General features: G+C 38.8%; 1 protein-coding gene across 1 annotated transcript in view; it reads left to right on the top strand.

Moving 5' to 3' along the window:
• Positions 1-143: 143 nt before the first annotated feature.
• The window catches only part of LOC139463813 (glutamate decarboxylase 1-like), a 46,155-nt gene continuing 22,473 nt past the window's right edge, over positions 144-23,825 (top strand). Inside the window, exons 1-2 of the mRNA XM_071245146.1 lie at positions 144-248; positions 23,535-23,750. Of these exons, the coding sequence (XP_071101247.1) occupies positions 23,537-23,750 (214 nt within the window). The 5' untranslated portion in view covers positions 144-248; positions 23,535-23,536. The remainder of the gene's footprint in view (positions 249-23,534; positions 23,751-23,825) is intronic.

Raw genomic sequence — 23,825 nt, 5'->3', positions numbered from 1 at the left:
TCTCATAGACATATTGATATCAATATCGGACGTGTGGGTGTTGTAGCTGACGGCTTTAGGTGTGGCCCCAGTGGATCTCCATACATGAACAAATCGTATGCTGGGATGGTGGTGGATTCCACTTTATAACGGGAACACAAGCACGATCGAGAAATCGGTTTGAGATTTCGACCCCGACTCCCTCTGGTGTCGCAGAGAGATTAGCACAAACTTTAGCCACCGCACATTGACTGCTTTCGGGGGGAGAGGTAGGTCCGCTTCTTTGTTGTCTGTAGACGGTAGTGTGCATTGACATGTGTGTAATTGTTCATCCCTTGATCAGTTGTCAGTTGATGTTCTCATAACTCGTGGGGATGTATTAAAACAAACATTCTCTAACGTAAAACAATTAGTGGTGAGTCTGCCGAAAAAATTCCGGATTTTCTTTATTGATATTATAGAAAATCACTTATTTGTCTTTTTTTATAAATTGGTGAAAAAGCATACTCCAAAATTTTGAACATTTTAGATTACAAACATCTTCACATAAAAGAACTATAATTAAACTTGTTAAATAGCAGCAGGAAATATGGCGAATACCAGGTCGCCTTTGACCAAATAAATGTCATTTTTTTACCAGTTTTTTTAACAACACTATTTATTTACCTCATGACGAGATGCAGTTTCGTAAATAGAACGTCACGAAACAAATATCGTTCACCAGTTCTTGTTCGGAATTACTTATGCATTACGTATGCATTAATTACATGTGCAGTCGATCTGATGACTGTTGGAACATCTGTTTGTTAATGTAACGAATGAAATTACTTGTGCATTCAGCTCTTTTTATAAGCTAGCCATTTGGCTTTATGTAGAATACAAATTGAATAAACATGTAGAAAAATTATTAATAATAAGATATTGGTACACGACAACATAGTTTCAGACAATTCATTATTGTCAGAAGTTATGTGTGATATTCTTGTGAACATTTTTCGAGGGAGATAGTTCTATGGATATACAACACCTTTATTACAATGAATGTGACGTTTCGGTGTTGAAACATTCCTTGCTTGATAACGGTGTTAATTTTTCCACCGACACGTCGCATTTATTGAAATAAAAAAGATGAATATCCATAGAACTATTTCCCATGTTCATCCTGCCAATGTTCAATGACATATAAAGAAGGTCATCATTTTGATGTCATAACATGAATGCACTTGGAAAGTTCTGAAGTGAATGGCACTGTTTATTTGTTTCCTCAAATGCAGTGATGTTTGTATGCTTTATTCTCGTTATCATTTACTTTCAGTTCATATATAAAACTGTTTTTATGAAGACGCGGTGTTCCAAAGGCTGCGGTTTCTGTTCCATATGTTCGTGCAGTATTTGTGTATTATCAAGTGTGTTATAAACTACACTATGGGTTTAGTATCAAACCAGTGTGTCAAATATTTAGCAAAGCCATCAGCCGCTGTACCCGGCCCTCAGGGTACCACTGTACCATTTAGGGTACTACTAATCATGATGGTACTAATTTTGCACAATGGGTACCACTGTATACTATATATAATGGTTTGCATTTCGTATTAAAACCGTCACAATATATAGAATTAGCCTTGGGGAATTAGCTCGGGGTCGGGCACCACCTTCAAAGAAACCAAACAAAGTGTCTATGGCCAGCTCCTTTATTGGGGATTTCTCGACAGTCAATTCACATTTAAATAAGAAATATTTTTACATATAAAGTACAAAGTCATGTAGAGCATTTACAGTTTCCATACAAGAAGCAGTTATCACAATGGTGTGTGATATTAAACAATGATTATACATAAGAGTGTAAGTTTTATGATAAACAAACGTATCGTGAGCTAAGTGATAAAACAACCAATTACAAATAACAATATTAAAGTCAGTCTACAAAGATACCTATGAACAAAGCTTACATGATCTCATGTGACACTTATTTTCAGCCACTCCTAATTATGATTACGCCTTGCTAAATGGCACTGCCAAAAGTTACGTTATTTACGTTTTAATCTACAGTAGTTAAACCCACAATCGGTATCAAATGTACGCGATGTAAATATAAATAACATGTGTTGGCTGTACTTCTGAGCATATATCATTCATTTTTATGCCGGTATATGTTATACTTGAAGGGCATATCTATCATTTATCTAAACTACCGCAACAAAGTCCATCCGATAGCATCCACATACACTGAGTTAACGGGCCCATTAACCAATGTCCATTCACATTACTGAATGGTATAATATATGGATATATGTATATTTTTAGGCATTGCTCGCAATGAAGACATGTTTGCTGAAGCTGTGTTACAAATGCATTATGCTCAGGCCTATGTAAGTACAAGAGCGTTACCTATCTTATTTGGACATCGCGAACAGATTAACTTAATGATTGCATGAATATTATTACGGATTTAAGCTCAGACTTAGTTGTGCTATTAGCATAAATATGTGGGATGTAAATACATCATATATTAGCTATAGACATTAACGCTTTCTGTGACGCTAGTTCCATCAAATAACTCTTATAAACAATTTTTTAAGTCTCTCTGGATTATGTTTATGAACAAGTAATACATGCAATGTATGGTTCATCATAATATCCTTACATTAAAAGATAATGAACATGCCTCATGTGATATAAAAAGTCTGATGAAAGTGAGGTAGTTCGCCTGCATTTACAAAAAAAATCACATATACAAAATTACTCAATCACACTAAAATAACAACTCGCAGATAAAATACACAGCTTGCTACCACGATCGCGACACCCGAGTATTAACACCTTATTTCCGACTCGGAACATGTTTGATATGCTATACTGTGGAGTTAATACTTAAACGATAGTTTTGCCTAAACCTTACACACAAACATTTGACAGATAAGTCCGTTAAATAGATACAACCAACTTAATATATTTGCCCTTACACATGGTCAATAACATCAGATTAATAATATTACTCCATATACGATACAAATTATAAAACAATTTAACTTATACATTTAGAGAAATAGTAAAGTGAACATGACTTACCTCCAAAGAAACCAAACAAACTGTCTATGGTCAACTCCTTTATTGGGGATTTCTCGACAGTGAGGTACCCCCGGGGCTAGCCAGTATATATATACTCTAGACACTTTGAATGGTCACGAATTTACAGCATGTTCAATTATCAGCTTGATAAGAAAATTAGAGTTCGTGCGCCGAGAATAGGGATTAAGGCTTTCTTAAGAAGTTTGACCAAGTGATGTCCACAGAAGTTGAATGATAATTGATGAGTAGTCTGAAAATATTGATATGAGATCAGCAAACGTGTGCCAAGCGTTCCTTGCGATAGAAGCAGAGCCGCGTACAGACTTTTATATAAATAATGAGGAAAAAAGGACCGAACCTGTGCGACATCTATATAGCTAGACATATAACATTATCTATGACTTTTCTACTCAAAGGTACCTTTTATGCATATTGTTATAATTGTATGTTTCATTATATTGACTCTCAAAACAAACATCTGAATATGTCGGCGTGTCAAATACTTTTGCGTACTCTATGATCTCCATATAAACAGAAAGACTCCACAAGTTTGTTGAGCAACAAGAAATCTCTGCTAAGTGTGCGATTCCGAGAGTATCACAGGTGATAACACCAGCTGTTCGCGAAAAGATGAGCGTATCCTGCCTCACCAGTGGCACCCGTCACAAACACATGCAAAGGGAAGTCAATTCTTCACCTATAAAACACACGGTAACAAAATAGGGAACTACATCGGACATCATATTTGTCACCGATGAACCAAATTTGAAAATGTCTTCCATAAAAGAAATTTGAAAGCATTACTGAGGCCTTGAAAGTTGTTACCTTTATCAAACACAGTTACCTATTAACTATATTCACGCCTGTGTCTTTCGCAAAATGCCAGCGATACGTCCTATTATAGCACTTGGAAATCACACCATTCATTATAATAATTGGTGTTTAAGAAATCACATTCGCTTTTGGACTATATTTGCAATGAACTCGCCATGGTCTCATGCTGAACTAATTTCTCCAGCGTATATACATTTAAGATGTCTGGTAACTCCATTTGTGTGTCTACATTATCTGATATGGCGTGATCTGAAATTGCAAGAGTTCTTTCTAGTTCTTAGATATCATTGGGAAATGTACCAACATTTTCTCCTTAAATAGAAGCGACAATACCCTTCTATAATCATAACATATCGTTGTTGTTAGCAGAGTCCATTGTGCGATTCCGACTGCGTCATAGACATGTGTCATGGACCACTATGATGTAATGGATACAAAGTCTCCGCGAAGATATGAGCGTGTCCTGCACTACCGGTGGCACTCGTTACAAACACAATCAATTCTTCGACCGAACAAACACGGGAGCATATAGCACAATCTAAAATATGGAACTGCATCAGACATCATTTTTGTTACTGATGGGTCAAGTTTGGAATGATAAAACAGTTTGGCGCTAACAAAGAGACGTAGTGTCAATGGCGACAGAGTTTGCACTGCAAACACGAAAACGTCGTTTTTTTCCCGTATATGGTCATTGGACGGAAAAACGACTAAAAATTCATTAAAATTGATTAATTGGTTAGCGTCTAGAAAGTGTCCGGAAAAGCGTCGAGTTTTTCAAGCGTAAAATGGACGGGAAAACGATGCTTGTACAACTGTTAGTCAGTTTTAGGATATGTAACACGTTAATGGAATTCAGACACGCGCCAAGAAGTCAAACCAAACCATGTTACCAAGTTTATTGAGATAACATATTCCACCGCTATGCATAGTTACCTCTATCGGATAATGGGTTGTGTTTCATTTGGTTATAACAGTAACTAATTTTGTAATGTGAAGTTTACACGATATACGGCTTTTCCATAGGACGAGAGGTGGGTCACATGACGTTTTTCACGGGACTGTATTCTTGAAATGACGTAAACACTGACTACTTCCACATTCCCAGGGAAAACCCTGGGAATTCCCTAGTACGAATTCATACAGAAGCGTTGTTACTCATCATTTAGACCCTTTAATTTTGAACGTAGCGTCCTAAAATACTCTGGGATAAGTCATAGAGTTTGGTTGCATGCCCGTTCATACGATACCCTCCCTACAACCCATCCTAGAGAAAAAAACAAATAAACAAAAATCCAAACTATCGTAGTGACAATCTACATCAATCTATGAATTTACCTTAGTATCTATTTGCACATCTTTACAATCACCTTTCAGTGATCGGCCAATTGATCAGTGATGACAAAGGCTTGACATCGCCACAGGTTAATTAACAACTTCGGAAATATTTCCCGTCACGTATATCGTGTCGGCCATTTTGACGTCTTGTACTTGATGTAAATGTATTACGACGCACTGTCATTGTGATTGACTTACTGAGGTAGTTCTTAACAGACCTTCTCATCTAATGAGGATATTTTTTGGAATACATTTCTTGTAAACAAACTAAAACAGATGTTCCTCGCTTTTGGTGGAACTATTTTATTCCGGAATGGCCTATTAAAGCTAATAATAAGTCCAGGCACCATGCGTGTATATGATCTGTTATTATATGTGTTTAACAAATACGGTTTTGGCGTTAATAAAATACTCTGACGCAAGTATATTCTAATCAAATCAATTGGATAAATGAATATGCTTTATTTTACATATTACATGGCATCACTACACATAATTTGGACAGTTGCAGTAACACACTACGGTGATCGCATTAAACACCAGTTATATCACGGTTCAGGCCATCCAACGGGTGTTTGCGAAAGGGTGAGCGTGTCCTGCCACATAGGTGGCACCCGTCACAAACACATGCAAGGACAAGTCAATTGTTCACCTGAACGAGGCACGGAAACACACAATGATGCCCGTCCTCACTATTACCGAGCATGTATATCATATTGTCCGTCAAAAACATGGACGAGTATAAACAATATGTTCCTACAGGTAATACATGTCATACATTTGACAAAATGTATTGACTCACAGCATTTTTGTTAATCACAGCGTGTAGATTCGGCATGCAGATGAACTCATCACCCATCCCATTATTGATAATCCTTCTTGAAGATCTATGAAATCAGAAGCTGCTATAGCGCATTTTCACACTTTATCTTTTAATTGGCATTTTGGACTTCTATTTCATAAATCAGTTGTTTGCACGGATCACTACGGAATCTTGGAAGGGACATTGTCGCGTGGTCGTATTGTCGCATTGACGCCCTTACAAAATCAAGCAAAACGTGTCAAAATTAACCAAAGCGCGACAATTCGACAACGTGACATTTTGGCCATTTGTCGCATTGTCGCTCTTTGAATAATATTTTTATCTATCTTACAAAAGGGCTACAATGCCGTTTTCAATGTTAAAATATGTCTCGTTGTCGCATTGTCGCCCCTTCACAAATGTGTTTAAAAGGCGTAAAGTTCAGTTAACTCCCAGTTTTCAAACACGTTGTACCTCATCAACAATCCACATTCCTCTAGTGCAGTGATCGTCCGGAAGATCCTACTCTTGACCGTAGAAGACAACTGACGAGTGCACGCCTGACCTGTGACCTCGTTACACCTCCCATGAGGTGTTTGCGGAAGGGAGAGGGGTAGGAAATGTGTGCTCCGGCCCAGCGCGGTGCTCGCGACATACTGTATACTGCATGTTATATGCAGTATATTGCAGTTGATATACTGCATACTGCATGAGATACTGATTTGCGGAAAAGCTAAAACTTGTGTTGTTGTTGTATGGTATGAGCTGTGAGACCAACGCAAGGCTATGGTTGGGAAAGTCTAGATTTCCACAGCTCTAGCCTGAAATCAAGAATTGTTCTGTCCTCCTTTTTCATTTTTTATTATTATTTTGTAGACATGGATAGACCAACCAGGAAAGAAATCGATGGAATATTAATATCACATGTCATCAATGATCCAGTTAAATTCATCCCACAATAACATATTAGTATTTGATATTACGAAGGGCATGATCAGTTACATGTTCACTGTAGTAATGAACATACTAGTCAACTTGATTATAATGTTTATTATAGTGTAGCGCGGCATCAACGATTACTATATGATATCCTCACTTGTCATCGATGTATTGACATCGAACAATGGACGATAATTCGAAATTCTTATTCGAGCTATGAATAGCTTCAAGGGACAGTACCGGTGTCAGTAAAATTTTCGTAGTTAAAAATATGTATCTACAAAATATAATCTAAAGGGGCCAAGAACAATATTGTTTTATTGATACTTACTTCCATGGATAGAATTGAGGCAATCTGGGCTTGCCAAATCGTTCTAGACTTGAGCTTGATTCCTTTTAAATTTATTCTCTACGGTCTGGGAGACGTACAAGGGTATCAGTATCGTATGTATGGAGTATGGAGAACGGACGTTTGGGAGAATCCACCTGGGACCAGCCAGGGTCAGTGTAATCGGATATATTGTGGAGTTTCGGGTTTGGGCTGTTCGCTGAATAGAACAAGGACTCACGAACAAGGGCACAATGTAGAGATTAAAGTATCACCACCTCTGTTTATATCAGATATGTTGTGATTTGAAATCTCTTTTTGAACAATTGCGAGTTATTGTATACTCTGTATTCTTTCGTCATGGTAGAATATATATTTTCTATGTTGCATTTTGAATTATCCACATATAATGAGAACTACAATGTAAACATCTATCTGGAGACATACAATAATACAACTGAAGGGCATATCTGAAAAATGGGACTAATCGACCAATATTTAGTTTTTAGACACTGTCCGGTACAGGCATTCTAATCATTATATTATACTTTGTATAGTTTAAAAATTGAAAAAAATGGCAAATTGTATATCTTTCTACATTTTGAATTCATTATAATTTCTGCAATAAAACCTGAACATCAGATAGTGATATAAACGAATATAATCTATACTTTTATAAATGAATGATTAATTTCGTATAATGAATTAAATAAATTGAAATATGATAGTACAAACAAATTATTTTAATCTGTTCGTGTGAATAGGTAACAAAAGATCGAGGCAACTCACTAACGTGACCATTTGTAAATCAAATATTAAAGGTTTGGGGGTTTGAACATGCGCATTGAATGACAGACAAGAAAGCAACGAAATGATTAAATTATTTTATAAATACTATATATATAGAAAATGAAAGTTTAATTTCTCATTGTTGGAAGGTGTTTAATAATAGTTTGTGTTTGATTGTTTGTTGTTAAACGCCGCACTCAACAATATACCAGCAATATGACGGCGGTTTGTAAATAAAACAGTTATTGGGCCAGACAATCCAGTTATTGACATCAAGAACACCGATCTACGCAATTGGGATACGATGACATGCATCAACTAAGTCAGCCAGTTTGATCACACGATTACGTTAGTCGCCTTCGTACAAGCATGGGTTGTTGAGGGCCTATTCTAACCCAGATCTTCACGGGTATATTTTTTAATAATAAGGTACAATGAAATTCTGTATATGTCCATAATAAGTGTGTATAAGTAAATGGATAATATATCCATACACGCCAATGGTTAGACTGCATATGGTTCATTGATGAACTCTTTTACAAGTCTATATTTCAAGACATGTATTTGATATTCATAATAACTCCTTAAAGCTACACAATGCAGACAAAACGGTACCAGCATCACAGATACCTATAACACATTTCTGAACATGAGATACATATAATTACTTTAAAGTTAAATCATATATCTAAATAGTAAATTAGAAGTTTTAAAAATATACATCCGACATTTTTCGTATTTATTTTCGTTTGGAGAGAGAAGTAGTGACAGTAGTGACTGGTATCTGATGGGTGCAAACAGGTGTCGAGTCGCTGTCTCAGATGGCTCTAATTTCGTAGCTCTAAAGATCACGACGGCGATACAGACCGTGACGTAGTTTGTCTCACCGTTCCCGAACCATATTATTTTCCCTTCCGCCCAGGCCTTACTGCAATGCTTTAGCCCCAAAAGAAACAAGCCTAGATGTTCAACAGGTTCAGGCTGAAATTTCAATCTCACTTGGGCTCCTTTTAAATTTAAATATAGTTTCTCGTTTTAACCAAAATAATATATTTTCAGAGACTAAGCGTTAGTCTAACCATGAAGTACAGCTATCCAAAAGATCCCATGCATGTCTATATTTCTTCAGACAGACTCTCCATGTTCCTATCGATATGTATCAAAAGACAAATGAATTAAATATTACAGCACTGGTGAATAGGTTATATGCGCATGTCAGCATCGATCCTACAATATCCTCTTGCGCAAAATACATATATACTGATGAATTAACGTAGTAATACTACGCAAATTTATGTCAAGATGTATACATCAGTTTCATCTCGTGATCTTTATTCGTGCTTTGAGCTCTTTTTCTACAGGAGATTATGGGGTGTTACATCACACCAGAAAGCCAGGTCCAAATTCAAGTCATAATTTCAAGGCCCGTCTTGTATGTTGGAAACCAATATCGCAATATGTCTGAATATTGCTAAACGTGGTATTTACCCGATTACTCACATAATTATTCCATTTTCTTCATGCACGTTCTACAATTATCTACGATCACTATCTATAAGGAGGTATATCTATATTCATCCAAATGTCCATACATATATGTCCACATACATATGTATTAAGCATGTCCCACATTCTTCCTTTAAAGATAAATGCTAAGTATTTCCTCTGTTTGTATTTATATATGTAAATATCGCTTTTATGTCAACGCTGATGCAGTGAACGTACCACAGACCTGATGCTAGAATAACATCTAATCTCTGAAATGAACATATTTTACAGAAAAAAAAACATGTGTTAAACAATAGTTATAAAATATAATAAAAAAGGGGCCAAGAGACGTTCTTCATTTTGCCAAATTTTGGGCTGTATTGGACATATTTGTTACGGGGTCTGTATGACAGACAAATCTTATGCCTTTAAGTATAAAGATAAGTAAGTATAGCTGTTGTATATATTCAAATATGTTTGTGATTGACCCGACCTTGAAAAATATTGAAGGATGAGTGGTAACTATTTATATCATTATTTCAAATTAGAATGATAGCACATCAGGAAAGCATGGCACTTTAATATACATATCTTGTTAGCCCAATTGTGTTTTAAGTAAGTGCAACATGTATATCGAGAAGATAGGTTTAGTGCTTGATTTATCACACGTTACTGTCAGAAAGTGTGCATATTCTGTTTATCGGCAATAAATGACAAACGGCGATACATAGGGGTAAATACGATTTACTTCAGAACTAGTATAGATTACTTTAGTTTAGGGGAAAATGTACGTAATTAACAGAACTTTTGATTTCGGCAAGCTCTGTGCTCAGCTGGTTGGTTGGGCGGGTTTAAAGGATTCGGGTCCTGGCTTGGGCTTTGTTTTGGACGTGCAGACGGCATTTCCAGGTTTGACGTATCAATTACCAAAATGTCTGATACAATTCTCTATTTTGACTTGTACCGTGTGTTTCCGTGCCTTTTCGGGTGAACACTTGGCTTGCTTTTGCATGTGTTTGTGGCGGAATTGTGCCTTTTTGCGAGCACCCACTTTTCATCATTTTTTATGGTGAATATTGAAACATGCTCCTGGTGTTGTCGGAATCGTGCAGTTGGCGCTACTTTTGGCAAGGGTTTATTGTGACGATGGAACGGCTTATGTCGTTTTTGTCAACTGATAAACATGTGATATAATGTCAGTGTATATGGTCATGTGATTAAGAAACAAACCGCGTGTGGGAGTTGTTTATTGTAGATAAACAACGACCACGACTCGTTTATTTCTTGTATGAGATATCAACATTACGTACAGCCTCTTTAAGGGTGTTAAATTAGGAAAAAGTACACGCTTTAAAAATATTTACCCGTACTTAAATAATGATGATTCCCTGAATAGAATGCCAGATAAATCCATTTTATGAACAGGAGGGTTTGAATTTGGTCTTCCCCGCATATTCTCACAATTTTCTCGTCGATTATCTGTACCTTTTCTCCCAATGCCGATTTTCATTTCGCTCTCACTTTCGGATGCGATTGTTCGCGCATTGCATTTATCTACCTTCCACAGCTACATCTATTAGGGAGAGAGAGAGAGAGAGAGAGAGAGAGAGAATGTGTTTATTTAAGTGTCACGTGCACATTATATGATAAAATACAAAATGTACATTCATAGAATGATAAAATGCACCCGGCCATATGGCCTATGAGACACTATAATCTAAAATATCACAGAACAACAATAAGTTAAGAAAGCACAAATGACAAACAGTCCCTACATTCAATATATAATTAAAACATGAATTATACCCAAACCTGCATGAGAACAATCATACAGGTCTATCAACAACATAGATTCTCGCACTGACATGCATTCCGCCGAACGCATACACACATGTACATACACACACGTATACACACACATACATACACGCATACACACATATCATACACCTAGACCCACAGACCATACATACACACATACCTACATACACACACACACATACACACACCTACACCTACACACAGACACAGACAGACAGACACACACACACACACACACACACACACACACACACACACACACACACTTACTTACAAACATTACAGAAATTACGTTAACTAAGTAAATCATAAAAGAGCATTCCTTCTTCTGACCATGAGATGAATCTTAGAAGCAAGTAGGAGTTGGCAATTAGGATTTTGCATTAAAAACACATACTTTTCTGTTGGGTTTTTATGCATAAATTCATCGTCTACATTCAGGGCATACTTGAAGACGTCGTACATTATATCTGAGTACAGTGGGCAGGTGATGGTGAAATGGGCTTCATCCTCGATCTCTAGGGGGCAGAGAGGGCAGATTCTGTCATGAAGTGGAATGGGCGGCTTAGAATATCTGCCTGTCTCTACACACAGAGGCAGACTGCAGGTTCTCAGTCGTATGAAGGACTTGCGGTGGTGTCTAGACATTGTATTGGTTACATAAGCTTCTGGGTACAGGTCTTTCTTAAACATGCGATAAGTCCTAAGTTTATTTCCGTTTGTTAAATTTCCTTTATCGTCCCATATGTCAGTAAACCACTTCTGTTCATCCTGAATGTTCATCTGCTTGCGAATAAGTAGTACAGTGGATTTAAAAGTAACTGCGGTTAAGTATTGCTCAAGTCCCAAGGCTTTACTCAGCTTCTGCACTCGGTGTTCCCAGGATCTCCTCCGGTTGAGTGACCACTTATGTATCTTGTGTGGTAGTCTGGATTCGTGCATAAGTCCCACTCTCATCCACAATCTGAAGACCTCAAGACGTTGTTTGGTTACACAAGAGGTCCAACCCATATCTCCTCTCGTAGCGATGTTCGAAGTTTTACGACTGGCTCCAAGGAAGAAGCGACACGCTCTGTTTTGGATTGTGTTAAGGCATTTGTGTTCATAGAGTCCCCAAATACCTGCCCCATACGTTAGAATAGGCTGGATCAAAGAATTATAGAGGGCAGTAAATACTTCATAGGCCATTCCACCTGCATCACAAAACTTGGTGAAAAGGAACAGCTCTAGGAACAACTCACTAGACACTTCTCTCTCACAAATAACGTCAAATTTACGACGTCCTCAAGTTGCGAGTGCATGTTCGAATCTCCATAAATGACGTCATGATAGAACAATGTTTTATCGTGAAATAAATATCGCTTCCTTCTTCTTTGTTCTTTGTGATTTATCGCGTAGCTGTCTTATATCATCAAATGTCAATTTCTCATTGCTTTATCATGACGTATCCGTGTCATAACCAATCATGTAGCAATAGCATACACAAATATCGACATATAATAGTGTCAGGATATATGATTATCGTTTGGTGTGCAATATTTCTGGTTGATCAATTTAACATATTCTTACTTTTAAGAATAGCGACTAAACATTTTTATATCACTTTATCAGGTCTCTGTAACATTTGCAAAATAAAACAAATTAAATAATCCAACTGAACCTAAATGTATGTATGTTGTAATAACCTTAAGTTGCCGAGTGCGGCAAAACATGATATCTTTAAGAATTATGTTAAAAATGCCGATGCTTAAAAAATATCCACAATATCCATACTTCTTTCTCTATGTTTAATATGAAAACATAATAACTCTTTTTAATTATCTGAAGGAGTGAGTGAGTATGGATTTTACGCCGCTTTTAGCAATATCACGGCGGGGGACACAAGAAATGGGCTCCACACATTGTACCCATGTCAGGAATCGAACCCGGGTCTTCGGCGAGACGAGCGAACGCTTTAACCACTAGGCTACCCGACCGCGCCTAATCTGAAGGAATAATAATGACAATAATATCATCATTATTTATGTTACTTATCCTCAACTGAAGTAGTCCTCAACACTATACGTTCAGTGAAGAAACACATGAACATATATGGAACATCCATTGATGGAAATTAGATGAACAGTTGAAGTTATCAAATGATATCATTCGGTCGAACGTCTATCAACCAATACTACATTATTAAATTGTGAGTCTACAGTGAGTTTTGCAAGGCTACTCTCACAAATGTCATGACGCATTTTAGGCCAGGGTTCTATACTCGCATTAATGTGCTGACTTATTATTGCGTTAATTTCATGATTTACAGTATTCATGAAGAGCATTTCACGTGGGACCAACAGAGGGAATTATGACTATCGACTATTTTTTACATTTGGCTAGCTCAAACGATCTATTGTTTTTATTTATTGTTATGGTATCCACAAAATAAGTAGGATCCGGTATTTTCCGTTTTTGTTGTCCTTTGTTTAACGCCGCGCGCAGCAATATTCCAGCTATATGACGGTTGTCTTTAAATAATCGAGTCTGAACCAGACAATCCAGTGATTGACATCACGAGCATCGATCCATGCAATTGACATACAATGACATGCATCAACCAAGCCAGCGAGCCTGACCACCCGATCCCTTTAGTCGCCTCTTACGACAAGCATAGTCGCTTACAACGGCACGCATGGGTTGTTGAAGACCTATTCTAACCCGGATCTTCAAAGGTAAAGTTGGATTCAACTTATATATTAAGATGAAATAAAACTGAATTATATGTGCTGTTTACATATCAAAGTTTGCCAAATTGTTACAAAACGTTTGGCCACAGCAAGGCTACGTATTCACAACTTATTGTGGTAGGCACAGTATAACTCATGATGATTCTGGACTGTGGGAGGACCGTATTCCTCCTTGTGGGTCACCTGCTTGGCAATATGGGACGGGAAAACAGCAGGGGGCGAGGGCAGTTAAGTTGATGGTACAGACAGATAACAGAGATCATTTTACAAATACGAAACCTCATTCCACAAAGGAAGAGGCGAAAGCTGAAACTTTATGAGATTTACAGAACAAAGGCAGTTATTTCTACATATAGTTTCTTACTGACTCTCTAGGATACATTTAATAAAACAATTTATTGTGTTTGTGTGTGTGTGTGTGTGTGTGTGTGTGTGTGTGTGTGTGTGTGTGCGCGCGCGCGCGCGCCTGCCATTTTAATATCACCCTTTTGTACTGTGAAATTGCGACCCCTGTGTTCCTTAAGACGTCATGTGCACGTCACCTGTTGTGAGACACTCCTTGATATGATGCATGTAGTGTCGCCTAAGATACCCGAAGGAAATATATCTCCATCGAATAACCATTTCTCTCCATCGAATAACCATTTCTTGTTTGTTTCATTTTTAGCCACCATTATGCATGGGTGTATACTTACTTTTGCCCGGCAGTTTACACAAGTTACGATTACTTCCCAGTCGTTCGATCACTGAGACGATTGGAACATGGTGATCGCAATAACAAATTTCTCAGTGAGGTGAGGTAAACTGGGGTTTAACGTCGCGTTCACGATTACTGCACTTTTATAGCGACGTGCATGCACGTGTGTGTTAGTGTGTGTGTTGTGTGTGTGTTGTGTGTGTGTTGTGTGTGTGTGTGTGTGTGTGCGCGCGTATGTGTGTGTGTCTGTGTGTGTGTGTGTGTCTGTCTCTGTGTGTGTGTGTGTGTGTGTGTGTGTGTGTGTGTGTGTGTGTGTGTGTGTGTGTGTGTGTGTGTGTGTGTGTGTGTGTGTGTGTGTGTGTGTGTGTGTGTGTGTGTGTGTTTAATTTTAATATCACCCCTGTGTACTGTGAAATTGCGGTCACTAAATTTGCATCACAATCATTCTGTCTTCTTTCATTTGTCATCTGAAATAACATCCATTCGTGCACTTGTGCTTCCTACTCAAGCTACCAAACACACCTTGTTACCACACACGTAGAAGATATATATTACGCTGAGGAGAATTTACGATTGTGCGTTGATACGTCTAACTGCTGGCCTGGCATGCAATGCAATATTTCTTATCGCCAGGGATCACAGGTGTGATACCAGTCTCCCTCAAGGAGACGTCTGATTAAACTCTTTGCTTCGTCAATGCTTCGTCTAGCCCAAACTGGTAACTGGTACCACGAGCAACGATACAATGGCCGACAAAGACTTAGAGTGAGTCAAGCATCCTTCACTCGATTTCCATTTTCTTGCATGTAGAAAGCACGATTGATTGTTTGATTGATAGATTGTTTGAATTAATTGATTGGTTGATTGATTGAGTTAGCTGATTGAGTTGTTTTATTAAGTTGTTTGATTGAGTTGTTTTTTTCAATTGTTGGATTGAGTTGTTTTAGTGATTGATTTACTTTTTTATATTGATTGTATTGTTTTATGAAGTTGATTGGTTGTTTTATTGGTTGTTTTATTGGGTGAGTGAGTGAGTGAGTGAGTCACCGGCTTAGCGTCACCAATCTAGATATATGTATGCCGGAATAGATCATCCATGCGGATAGCGTAATCTCGATTAATGTATTTAGGAACCTCTCGTGAACAACATTTATTGAAAATGCTACCGAAGAATCAAAGAACTTAAAGATTTAGCCTCTGTGGTGGAATCATTCTAATATTTCACATAACCGTTAACGAACTTCTTGAATGTTGTCACGCCATTCATTCAGACAGATCTGGAAGATATGTTAATATCTATGCGAGGACAACGGATTAGACATCGCGAGGCCGGTTCATAATCCGTAAAAGCCTGTGATATGTCATGAATAGCCCATTGCATCTCCTGTACAAAGACTTTCTTTTGTACATGTTGTCACAGAGCCACAAACTTAGGTCAATGGATCAGATAAAAGCAGGACTGCTGAAATCGGTTGAGGTCAACTTCCCATGGCATAAACCCCTACTTGACAACCGCTTTGAGAAAGTGCCGCTGATCATGTATACAGCCCTGTGGATGAATGAACGACCTAGCCAGGCCAGTGGCGCCACCTAGTGAGATATAATGAAAGAAGAGCAACCGAGATTTGAATCTTGACTTACTCCGGTGCCATCTGCAGAACCTTGGTTAGCAATGGCACAGTGATTTATGAGAGTTTGTGAGTGAGTCGGATTTTACGCCGCCCTAGCAATATTCCTGCAATATCACGGCGGGGGATTCCCCCATTGTGCCTATGATATGCAGAGAATCGAACTTGGACCTTCGGCACGAGGAGCGAACGCTTTTACCACCAGGCAACGCCAGAGGTTTTGATCATATGATCAACTATATGCGCTTTCATTTTTCAAATGTTAAAGTTTGCAATCACAATGTTTATCACCACAGTAAAATGCAAGGATAACAGCATATCATCACCATCACCATCACCATCACCATCATCACCAACATCATCACCACCACCATTAGCATCGCCACCGCTATCGTTATCACAGGTATATACGGTACTCCACACAGGGATTAACGAAGGGCATCTATTTGATTATTTGGGGTTATTCAAATATCGATAATAGCTGTGTGTCAGTTGATCCAGTTTCTGTCAGTGCAGAAAAATACCAAGTCGGTCAGCTGTGAACACAGTTCTTCAGCATCGGACATCAGCTGATTTTCTTGACACACAAAGACCCCTTGACATGATGTAATTTACCAGGGAGAGGGGATAGTTGGATTGCAGACACGAGGTGGATGTCGTCCAAAGAGTGTTACGAACTACCAGCTGCAGATACCGTTTCATAGATCATGCTTTCTGTCTAGGAAACTATTCATAACTGCTGTACAGTATCAAATATATTAGAACAGTAAAAGTAAATAACGGCACCAATTCTCAAATTGTTTAAAATTATATTCCCAGGATATATATACACAAGCGGGCAAAAGAAAATGCCTGCCATTTTGATATCACTCCTGTGTACTGTGAAATTGCGACCCCCGTGTTCCTTAAGACGTCATGTGCACGTCACCTGTTGTGAGACACTCCTTGATATGATGCATGTAGTATCGCCTAAGATACCCGAAGGAAATATATCTCCATCGAATAACCATTTCTCTCCATCGAATAACCATTTCTTGTTTGTTTCATTTTTAGCCACCATTATAGATAGGTGTATACTTACTTTTGCCCGGCAGTTTACACAAGTTACGATTACTTCCCAATCGTTCGATCAATGAGACTATTGGAACATGGTGATCGCAATAACAAATTGCTCAGTGAGGTGAGGTAAAATGGGGTTTAACGTCGCGTTCACGATTATTGCACTTATATAGCGACGTGCATACACGTGTGCGTGCGTGCGTGCGTGTGTGCGTGCGTGCGTGTATGTGTGTGTGTAGATGTGAGTCTGTTGGATATAACATAAAACATTCATCTTGAGCGGGGTGGTAGTTCTAGTTGGATAAACATGTTAACTATGATCTTCTTGAGGTAGAGAACGCCGCGCATGAATGTATCAATGAGATTCCCAGGTACATGGGGCCTTTTCGGCAGGAATATCCACACAGAGGAGACTTAAATGGGGATCGGGTGAACATAATGTGGTACCTGGTAGATTGTGTGTCATCAAACCGGACAACTTTGGTCTTTGACTGATTGTGGCGTAAAACACACGTATTCGTTTACTTGTATCGGAAATTGAATGTTCGTCTTAATTGTTACTGATTAACACGTAATATGTTTTAAAAGAAATAAAACAGTAACATAATAACTACAACTTTATGTGAGTACGAGTAGCTCTATTGGATATGGAGATGAATAAGTTTTATAAAGTTGTAAGCTTCTTCACAACCTTGTAACTAAGAATTGACTCTATTGGGTAATCCAAAAAGACATATCGACATAAAATAGTCAAATATCATACGATTTGACATGTCCACCATCTTGGATGCAAGGCGAAAACATTTCAGCGAGTTTAAAGCTACTGACATTCTGTGGTAGCGCGGCGATGTTGACCAGAGGCTAACAGCAGTATTTCCTGTCCATGTTATTTATGTCTGTTGTGTTTGTGGGTGTGCGTGCGTGCGTGTGTGCGTGCGTGCGTGCGTGCTTGGGTGGGTGCGTGTATGTGTGTGTGTGGCAGGGGGGGGGGGGGGAGGGGAGGCGTGGGGGTGAGAGTGGGGGGATAGATGGTGGATTTAACAACAATTAAGGTCATCTTGAGCGGGACGGTTTTCGTAGATGGATTAGCATATGAACTATGATTCTCTTTAGGTAAAAAAAAAAGATCCACGATGTTCGACCTGGTAGAGTTGTGTAATCAAACCGCACAGCAATTGTCTTTGATTGACTGTGGCGTCAAAACAAACTCATTCATGTACTTGATCTGAATGTTCATCTTTATTGTTGTTGACAGTCACGGAGCCGGGATTCAGACAACAGGGTGTCATTAGATAAAAATGAAGTAATAATACGATTACCAGAAAAACGGGGTATAACACCCAAGCCACTAATATTCGCTCGGGAACACCAGAGTAAGTCAGTACAAGATTGAAAACTGCCCCATAAGTATGTATGACAGGCTAGTCGGGTATTGTTACTTGTATATGTGAAAACAAAGTTATTAAAATGAATAGCAAAACTGATGAAAGTCACCAATAAACGTGTATAAGTGTTATATCGTCACTGCAAAAATAATGAGTGTTTGTCATTAGTATTAACATTCAAATACGTGATATCTGTATTAGCGATATTGTCTGCGTTCCACCGGTGAGTAAGCGTTAGGCTTACTATCTCGCAGTATACATGTTGCAAGAAATTGTATTTCTGAAGACATCACGATACAGTTTTTACGATGCATCACGTCTGCACTAGCGCTTGATAACAGCCTTGTGTTTGGGTGTTTCAGTAGTTTAAATCGCTGCTCTTGATAATGTTGATTAAACTTTGATACTATGAACAAAATAAGGTTAAATGAGAGTGTGACTTTAGAACGGTAACATGCGTTAATGTATATCTCTGATATATATACATTAACGCATGTTACCGTTCTAAAGTCATTCTCTCCTTTGACCTTATTTTGTATATATATAGGATGCCAAAAATAGAACAATGAGTAGTACGTTCAGATTAGTGTATAGGCAACATTTAATACTTAATTTCAACAAATCTCCTTTTAAGTCTTTTTTCCTGACTTAAAAGTAAATGAAAGAGCACAATCGTCCGGAATACAATGTATAATTCTGGTGCACTTCCATGTGACTATATAGCATACAATATTAAGCTTTCGGGTCCCGTTTGGATCGGTTTGGGTGGCAGCTTAGATATCCATAGAATAGGATCATCTCGGAATCTCCCATATAACTGGGGCTACTCTTCAATTTAAATGGAGTTACTTGTTTCTTTCAAAACTATACAGTTTTAGAGACTAAGCATTAGTCTGAATGGACATCACCAGTTTGGAATTTGAAACTAATCTGTTTACAGTAACAGGACACTGCTTAAGTGTCATGTACAAATGAGAAAGTGGAATCCCGTCAATTAGGCGGACGAACCTTAAAACTATTAATAAACATTAAAATAAGCAATATCGGGAAAATGTGTATGCATATAATATCTGGCAATATACACCAAGATCACCTTCTACAAAAATAAGTTTTAAAAGCCGGTTGATATTCGTTTGCGTATTTGACGATTATATAACTTTCGAAAGTATAAATCCTTTTCCTATACTCAGACGTTCCTGAGCCTTGCGCTTTCCTAAATATTTTGACTAAAACTATTACCGTTATCATTGTATTAGTTAATGGGAAATGCGTGCCGATCAAGTACGTGCCATAAACTAAAGCGACATTGTACGATTCCGAACTTACCACGAGACTGTGTTTATGAATCATTGTCAAATAGTGGTGACATAGTGGAAACAATATGCGAAACCGCGCATGCACAGAACGGAAAATTTGGACAAGGCATTAAGCAATCCTCATGCGCAGAACGATTGATTTCAGTACTTCCGCTAAGCGCTTCGAGTACAGCGTCAAACTCGGGCCTGTCATCTAACACGCGAGAACTGACCAATGAAATCTGAGTAGGAATACCGGTAGGCGATGTTGCTTGATTGACAATGTCAATCAAAAAAGGGAAGAGCTTGATGATATCGTTCTCTCCCAGTAAATTCCGATGTCAAATAACGACGTTACTAGGACGGAAAAACGATGGTTTGAAAGCGTCCAAATAACGTCGTTTTTCCGTCCAATGACCACTTTATGCCGGAGGCACTGTTTGTGGTCATGTGGTTGTGTCACTTAATGCAGGAGGCACTGTTTGTGGTCATGAGGTAGTGTCACTTAATGCAGGAGGCACTGTTTGTGGTCATGAGGTAGTGTCGCTTAATGCAGGAGGCACTGTTTGTGGTCATGTGGTAGTGTCACTTATTGCAGGAGGCACTGTTTGTGGTCATGAGGTAGTGTCACTTAATGCAGGAAGCACTGTTTGTGGTCATGAGGTAGTGTCACTTTATGCAGGAGGCACTGTTTGTGGTCATGCGGTAGTGTCACTTAATGCAGGAGGCACTGTTTGTGGTCATAAGATAGTGTCATTTAATGCAGGAGGCACTGTTTGTGGTCATAAGATAGTGTCATTTGATGTAGGAGGCACTGTTTGTGGTCATGAGGTAGTGTCACTTAATGCAGGAGGCACTGTTTGTGGTCATGAGGTAGTGTCGCTTAATGCAGGAGGCACTGTCTGTGTCATGAGGTAGTGTCGCTTAATGCAGGAGGCACTGTTTGTGGTCATGAGGTAGTGTCACTTTATGCAGGAGGCACTGTTTGTGGTCATGAGGTAGTGTCACTTAATGCAGGAGGCACTGTTTGTGGTCATGAGGTAGTGTCACTTAATGCAGGAGGCACTGTTTGTGGTCATGAGGTAGTGTCGCTTAATGCAGGAAGCACTGTTTGTGGTCATGAGGTAGAGTCACTTTATGCAGGAGGCACTGTTTGTGGTCATGAAGTAGTGTCACTTAATGCAGGAGGCACTGTTTGTGGTCATAAGATAGTGTCATTTAATGCAGGAGGCACTGTTTGTGATCATGTGGTTGTGTCACGCTTGCGAAGTGATGTCTATCTATGCAGCTTACTGTCAGAGTTTAACTTCTCAATGAATCAATATCATAACAAATAATATAGATCGGACATGTTTGTCCTCTGCTATGTTTTCGAATGTTTCTGTTAATAGATGCAAGGGAATTTATAGAGATACATGTTTATAAGCCAATATGTAAAACTAGCAGATTGGTACATTAACTATTATATAATAATATAATGAAAGTCACATTCCTCTTGGTTGAGGAACCGCACTGACATGAACAAAACATTAAGCTGTGTGTAACAGTGTACAGCAAAAATGTCTTATTATATACAAGCTGTGACACTTTGATGATTTAAAAATGACATTTAATTAGACCTTACGTGCAATGTTGATGTAAATGTTTTAGAACAGACAAAATTGTTAGCAAAATCATGTGTGATGTTTAATCAGTTATGTATTTAATTAACATTATACCATATGCCACACAGTACACTAAAAATGGATTACAAATGTAACAATGTAGTGACAACCATATTCAGCAACTCTCTTGATGGAAGGCTTCACCGATAGTTAGTTGCATCATTATCTGACACTATAATATCCTTTGGCAATGAGTAAAATGCCCGTGTCCTTATCCCGAGTGTGGATAACATAATAGCCCTTGCTCGCCGCTTGAAGTAGAATCAAGAAACATCACGATTAAGAATTTAAAAGGATAGCTGCGTGTTTCCTAATACTTAAAACAAGCCTTTCCTATGATAAACAATATAACTTGGGTTAATGGGGTGGTTTGGTAGCTTAGTGGTCAAAGCGTTGGCTCGTCGCGCCGAAGACCCGGGTTCGATTCTCCAACATGGGTACAATGTGAAGCCCATTTTCCGGTGTCCCCCGCCGTGATATTGCTGAAAGTAGTGTAAAACCTTACTCAATCACTTGCGTTAAAGAGGAACATTGCAAAATGTCCATTGCTAAAGTATTTATTTTGCTAACGATAAACATCATCATTGAGTTTAAAACGAGTGGGACCGCCTCCGTGGTCTAGTGGTAGAACGTCCGCCCGGAGAGCTGAAGGTCCAGGGTTCGATCCCTGGCCGCGTCATACCAAACGTAGTTAAAAGATACTTGTTGTTACCCTGTCTGACGCTCGGCATTAAGGGGCTGGTCGGCAAGGAGTCAGTATACTGTATCTGATTGGGTCATCCATGTTAAACTGTAGCATGGTATCTGAGTGGGCTAGCACTATAAATCGGCATCAGTCAGGCACACACACACACACACACACACACACACACACACACGTGCATACACGTCGTTATATAAGTGCAATAATCTTGGACGCGACGTTAAACCCCATTTCACCTCACCTTAATCAAGTGGTTACAGTCGGGATAGGGATTGGCTGTCAGATGACTGCGCGCAGTTAATTAAATCAGTGCGTGCATCTCGGAGCAGTGGCCAGGACTTCAGAAGGATTTACAGACACATAGTGCATTGTCCGGAGATAGAATTGGTCACATTATTTTTGGTTATGTTTGTTCCTCTAGGGCAGGACATGCTTACCATTTTCGCGAACACCTGATGTCATCGTTGATTTTCGGACCGCCTCTGTGGTCTAGTGGTAGACCGGAGAGCGGAAGGTCCGGGGTTTCGATCCCCAGTCGCGTCATACCAAAAGACGTTGAAAGATGGTAAAGGGGCTAAAACAAGCTCTGGTCGGCTCGGATTCAGTATACTGTGTCTGAATGGGGTATTCATGTTAAACTGTGGCATGGTATCTTAGTGTGCTAGCACTATAAATCTGCATCAGTCCAGACTAGTACAAGCAGCCACACACACATACATACACGTGCATGCACGTCGCTATATAAGTGCAATAATCTTGGACACGACGTTAACCCCATTTCACCTGACCTCACCTCGTTGATTTTCAGTGATGTACTCATATAATTTTTGCTGCGATTGTGTTTTTTACGCCCAATGGAATCTGTTTAATTTCGGCTCTGGCTTTGATGTTTTATAGTTTCTTATTCTACAACTATTAGCTTTAATTAAACTGATTCTCCGTTGCGATGTTTTGAATAGATTCTATTTCATACATTATCTTTTGCAGATATGGCATTTGATTGCGGGGTATTTCAAAAGTTAAAGCGAGCAAGGAGCGTCCAAGAGCCTAAACATCTAGAAGGAAACACCATGACAACGGCCAACGATGACGTTACCAAATCAGTGACATCAGAGCTGACGTTCAGACCAACGTCAGAAAACAGAGTTTCCAAGTTTTGCCGCAGCCCTGATTGGTCAGAATTTGAGGGCATGTTTGCAACTGGTAAATATATAGCAAAGCTCTAAAAGTGACGTCACAGTGTAATCACACACACAGTGACATACTTGTCTTTCTCGT

Source organism: Haliotis cracherodii, unplaced genomic scaffold (genome assembly GCF_022045235.1).
Source record: "Haliotis cracherodii isolate W230 unplaced genomic scaffold, xgHalCrac1.p SCAF_16, whole genome shotgun sequence".
NCBI lineage: Eukaryota > Metazoa > Mollusca > Gastropoda > Lepetellida > Haliotidae > Haliotis > Haliotis cracherodii.
The sequence above is the reverse complement of the archived record's forward strand: the minus strand, read 5'-3'. Positions and strand labels throughout refer to the sequence as shown.